The following is a 5,869-nucleotide window of genomic DNA, read 5'->3' as shown; positions in this document are numbered from 1 at the left end:
ACTGTTTCAATATGGTCATTAAATAATATGTTTCATACAATTTGTTTAAATATTTTACTTTTGTCAATAACTACAAATGAAATGTAAAATATTTATGAATAAATCCCAATTGCGTTATTTCTTGAAATTATAGTAAAATTTTCAGATGGGATTGGGCAAATGACTAATTACTCTAAGTATGCAAATCCCGAGAGACCAGCAAAAAGTCAATTATGATAAGGTTTTGAATTTGTATTGGTATGAATATGAGAATTAGCTCTTATTTAGGCTGTCAAAATACTTGGAACATTTCAGCTGCGCGACATCGAAATCAGTCTTAATTTCATTTGTGTTGTGATCACATCGATAGCGGAATGAAATACTTTATAGTACTTTTATTTTACGGAATAGCCTGGCAATATAGTTTGGCAGCAGTACTGGTGAGTTTTTTCTAAATTTATATTTGTGATAATAATTCAAGCCTCTGTAATTTATAGCCGATTAAGCCTGATTCCCCGTCATTATCAGCTTTCGAAAAAGATGAGAATGTTCAATTGGATAATCATTTGGGACCAAACCTATCAGAGGAAACTATAACTAATCCACATCTAAGCGATTTGGCTTCATTGAGGACAAATGAAGAGCCTTCCGTCAAAGAGAATACTGAGATGTTTGACAATGAAGACGTGAGTTGGGAGAGACTGGGGGAATTTCCTTATTTTCGTAATATATTTTTGTGGTAATAATTTATACCTCTGTAATTTATAGCAGCTTAAGACCAAGTCTCCGCCACTATCAGATTTTGGGAAAGTAGACCCAATTCATGGACCTACTCTACCAGAGGAAACTAAAAATAGAATCAAGGAGATAATTGCGCGTTTAAACGAGAAAGGACAGCCACAAATATGGGATGATTATTATAGACCTACTCTATCAGAGGAAACTAAAACTAGGATCAATGAGATGTTTGCACGTTTAAACAAAAAGAATATGGAGGTAAAGGAAGTTCAAGTATCGATTCCCCAATATACTAAAAAAATTGAACTATCTCCACGATTTTGGGTCTTTTTGGTCAAAATCATCATTTTAATATTATTATTGTTTAGTTGGATTGGCAAGGAACATAAATCGACTAATCATTCTTCGATTACTGCTTAAATTCTACTTTGCCGCTTTTTTTTGATTATCTTCAGATTACAGATTTTAACAATTTTTGAAATATGGTAAAATATGCACTTTAAAAAAAATCCAGTTCTATTTACTTATTTTGTATTAAATTTGTATTTCGTTATATAATATTGCTTTAAGATTGAATGTATACTGGTTTCCTGCCTTAATAAATATATAAGACTTTCGACCTGACCGTTTTCTCTGCGGCATCAGTGCAGTGGAAGATTTCATTAAATTTCATTTGAGAATGTGATTAGAGAGAACACGACGCAAAGGCCTAGAGGCAAGTGCAGACAGGATATTCAAAGTGCATTTAATTAAGCAGCATGGTTTTCAGGGGTAGCAGGGGGTCCTTTTGGGGGAGGACAAGAAATGAATCAAAACAATTGTAAATACTGCAACACAAAAGCAATTAGTGACACACAAAGCGGAAGTGCAAAAAGTGAAGCTGTTGAAAATAACTCTGCAAAAACACAAAGAGCAACCGAAAAAAAAAGGACAACAAGATGACGAGTGGAACCGAGGGGGAAATTGGGGGGGCAGAGGGGGTTTTGGCCACTGCAGAAGGCGCCAAAATAAACAAAGCGCATTGCTAGTTAGGCCAGACTTGATGAAAGGCCGGGGGAAAATTGGGGGCAGGCCGAAACTGAACTGGATGCGCAACTGAAAAGTGGCCAATGTAAATCTAATTAAAAGCAAAACAAAAGCCACTCTCAACATGCCACTCAAATTATAATGCATATAGCGTGGGCCTCCAGCGGAGATAGTCGCAGCTGGGAGAAATGGAGAAAGAGAGACGTGCACGGAGAAATGGAGACGGAGAAAAGTGCCAGGGTGTGAGAGATGTCAAGTGGAAAGCCTCGGGGCCTCTGCCTCTTCGTTAACCGAACTGAATCGTGGGTTTATTTCGGTTCCGTATTAAAAGTTGGGTAAAGCAACATTTATAATTAAATAATATTATTGCATCTCATAATGGTCATATTTTAATTAGTCAAATCAGAAGTTTTAATTTTATTTTCTTTTATTATATGGCTATCATCATTGGGTATCTTAAATCTTGTCCAATAGTATAAAATTATTTTAAATCAATTTAAAAGAATTTATTCAAACTTTATATTAAAGTAAATTTTAAGCTATAAGTATACCAAAAATATTAGGGGCTGTTCATTTATTACGTAATCACATAGGGTGATTTTGTACTTCCCTGGGGGAAGGTGGATTCCAAAAACAGAAAAACTATGATTACGTATTATATGGCCAGACCCTTATAGGGCATTGAAATATTAAAGTATTATATATAATTTCTATATTATATACTACACTTTAAAGTTTATATTAGAAAAATTAAAATATTATGTATTGTATTACCTGTTTTTTTTTTTATTATAAGGATCTAGGTTTTTGAAAAACATTTTTTCAGAACTCATGCTTGTCTTCTTTCCAGGAATTTCATTGTTTGGAAATACTTTCTGTTAAATAAAAATAAATTTATAACTGAACTATTTTTATCCTTTAGTTGGAATTTTTCTGGGTTAAGCCCCGAACCACTGTGCAATCTGCAACCGTGCACTCGCCCGTCGAGTTCACACAATGAACCAGCGACAAATGCCAACACGGAAATGCATAGAATTTCCCGGAGTCGTGTGGGGCGGGTGTAATTTGGAGGGATGGCTGGGTGGAGGAGCAAATGGGGCCCCAGCCGAGGCCTAGAGATGTGTCCGGCGATGTCGGGACACGGGGTGTTTTCGGGGCTCAGAACTTGGCACATGAAGCCAACGTTGTCGCATCGTTTGCCAAAATCCGCATTAAATTTATGCACTTTTGTTGTTACGGGCAAACGTAGCCGGAATGTCCGTATAAGGATACGGGTATGGGTATGGGAACGTGTATGGGGATGGGAGATTTTCCCATAGTTCCGCAGCAAGTCCGTGCCAAGATGGGAAACGATGGTTTGGGCTGAGGGCGGGGTACAGATGATGATTGCATTGACGATGATGCTGGCAGCAATGCTGGCCGCTCATCCGGCTCAGGTTTCTGGCACGGATCCGGCTTTTCTGGGGCCGGATCCGCAGCCAAGAACCGAATCAGAATCGCCGAAGAAAAACAATCCCACACTCAAGCCAAACACATCCGCCGCTGCCCATTTTGGCTGTGATTTTGCAATTAAATAGATTTCAACTTCTGCGACTCCACCCTGAATTGCTTCCTTCCTTCGCCGGCGACTTTCGAGTTCAATGACAAAACACAATCTGCAATGGGCCACAGACGGCTATATTTTTATATAAGGGCCGATGTATTTCGTTTTCAGTTCATTTGGCTCGCACTGAAGAGGTTGCCATTACGTTGGCAATTTATTTGTAAACAAAATACTATAAATATTCATGTGGCCATAGATGCCTCTAATAGTTTTGCACTCCTTTTCTTTTGACAATTTTTATAAATTTATTTACCCCATAATGCGACTTTTAAGATTTGGCAATGGGAAAAAGAAACATCAAAAAACAGTTTTGCTACTAAATGGTATTTGATTTTCGGCTAAGATAATTCTTATATTATAAATAGATGTGAGGGGTTATAATTAGTTTTTTAGGTAGTTATGCAAGGAGGATAAGGTATTGCTTCCTTTCACTGTTGAAACAATAGGGTTTCTCTTTACTTCTCATGGGTTAGGTTAAATATTGAATTAGACCCAAAGTCATTTCATCTGGTCCAAACGCAGTACAATACAGACTCAAATAAATAAAGGGGACTTGTGGGTGTCAAAAGGGGGCAATTCAATTGCTTGTGCGTGCCATGATTGGTTTGTTCCCGATCAGAAGCAATACAATTGACAGCGGGATATGTTGGTAATTTAAGATTCATTTGGAACACAGAAGACAAAAGAGAAGGACAAGTCTCCCAGCCAAGCAGATTTAATATTTCATTTCTATGATACACTTAGAAAATGGGAAATGAAATAGAAAAGCGCAAAATGTGTTGATGCTTTAAAGGAAAAACCAAGAGGCCTTCTGTGATTCTAAACTACGCAGATTTAAACAAGTAAAAACTCTATAGTCGACGGCTTTGTCTATTATATACGCGTTACCCAACTAAGGAAAGTGCGAGGGAGATGGAGATATGCATGTAGCAAATTTGCTGTTTCCGTGATGGCGCACTTTATTTGCTTGTAAGTTTTTAGTTTATATTTCGATTTAAATAATTATTGGCATGTAGCTGGGTATTAATAATCAGAACACAATACCATTTAATATTTTTACAGGTTTTAGCATTATAAACTTGGCGCCCTGCTGAAATAAGCCTGCGCAAGAACCTCAAGAATCTGCATGCCAAGTCCCAACTATCTAGCTAATAAAGTTTTCGAGATCTCTCCCTTTTCCTCTACGAGCAATGGGTATAAAAATACAAAATATACAATTTCGTCGTCATCAATTATTCCTGATGTACCTATTTATATTTCCCCCAACGACTTGTGTTCTTTATTATTATATCAAATTACCATGAGTTCTATAAATAATTATTTAACGTGTGAAAAGGGCCCTTTTTCTCCAACCTTCAGAATTCCCTGGGCTGCCTGCTTATGTCGCCATAGATTCGCAGTTTGTCAGTGTCGCCATGAGATGCGAAGTGCGAGGGGATCTTTTTATTATGCTGGCAGGCGTGCGAGTATTGAAACATTTGAGTGAATTTATTAGCGACACATATATGACATTTGACACATTGTGCATCTTCCTGTCTGTGGGGGTGTGTGTGTGTTGTGTGTGTGTGTTTGGCGGTGTCTATCCCAGTGTTTGTGCCTGCGTGTAGGTGTTTGTTAGTCGCATTAGATGACGCACAGCACGTGTTAGCCGCTGTTGTTTGCCATTTCCCACCCATTTTCCATTTCCCGCCAACGCCGCGACTGCTGTCAACATGGCTCACATAAATCGCAAATTATACACGCAGCCACGCCCACAATAGGGGTTTGGTGGGCGTAAAGGAAAAGAGGACTTACGGGGGCTTGGCTTTTGTGCGTTTTCTTTGTTTCGATGGCATTCGGTGCAGTCGTGCATTGGAAAATGGAAAATGCATTCGGAAATTCGAACGCTCAACTTCACACATTGTCTGCGTTTTATTGCATTAGTCAAGCACTCCGAAACTGTCCATATGTGAGCTTCTGGGCCATTGTTACTCTATCATTGTTTTGCCCTCAAAGAAACAATTAAATGGGCAAACATATATGGCATGCGAAATTTTATGGCTAGAAGATAGGTATGTGAGTAGATGTACTGCCAAATAGCCTTTAAATGAAGTTAAGCAAATATATGCAAGCTGTTGATAGTTATTTTGATGTTAACTCTTATAATAACAATCAAATGGCATTTTTGTTTTGTTTACTTTCATTAAATTTTTAAAATCATTGCTTGACAAGCATCATAATTTATTCAATTTTAAACTTTTTGTATGATTTCTCCTTGTAAGGAAAAAACCTTTTTAAACCCAAATCCCAGAAGCTTTAGACTGGTTTTTCTATGCACATATGCCGTATCCATTTCTCTTATCCCTTTGGCTTTGTGGAAAAAAGTATCCTAAACTATGCCCGTCGAGCATAAAGCATGCCAGAGTGATATTCCACGTCAGACAGTGCGTATGCGCAATATGGAATTGGCTTTATTGAAATTCGCATGGAAAAACAATTTGCCCAAGCGCCAGAACTTGGCTTACACAGCTCAGAGCCATAAAA

General features: G+C 37.9%; 1 protein-coding gene across 2 annotated transcripts; it reads left to right on the top strand.

The window, feature by feature from the left end:
• Nucleotides 1-260: 260 nt before the first annotated feature.
• On the top strand, nucleotides 261-1,336 carry LOC108011097 (uncharacterized). Of its 2 annotated transcripts, none has more exons than XM_070995436.1 (3): nucleotides 261-419; nucleotides 477-665; nucleotides 751-1,336. In XM_070995436.1, the coding sequence occupies exons 1-3, from the start codon at nucleotides 354-356 to the stop codon at nucleotides 1,135-1,137; spliced, it is 642 nt and encodes a 213-aa protein (XP_070851537.1). In that variant the 5' UTR covers nucleotides 261-353; the 3' UTR covers nucleotides 1,138-1,336. The 2 variants fall into 2 exon arrangements, with proteins under 2 accessions (XP_070851537.1, XP_070851534.1); XM_070995433.1 differs by having other exon boundaries at nucleotides 748-1,336.
• The last annotated feature ends 4,533 nt before the right edge of the window (nucleotides 1,337-5,869 follow it).

This window comes from Drosophila suzukii, chromosome 2L, assembly GCF_043229965.1.
Source record: "Drosophila suzukii chromosome 2L, CBGP_Dsuzu_IsoJpt1.0, whole genome shotgun sequence".
NCBI lineage: Eukaryota > Metazoa > Arthropoda > Insecta > Diptera > Drosophilidae > Drosophila > Drosophila suzukii.
Note: the sequence above shows the minus strand (reverse complement) of the source record. Positions and strands in the feature narration are given on the sequence as shown.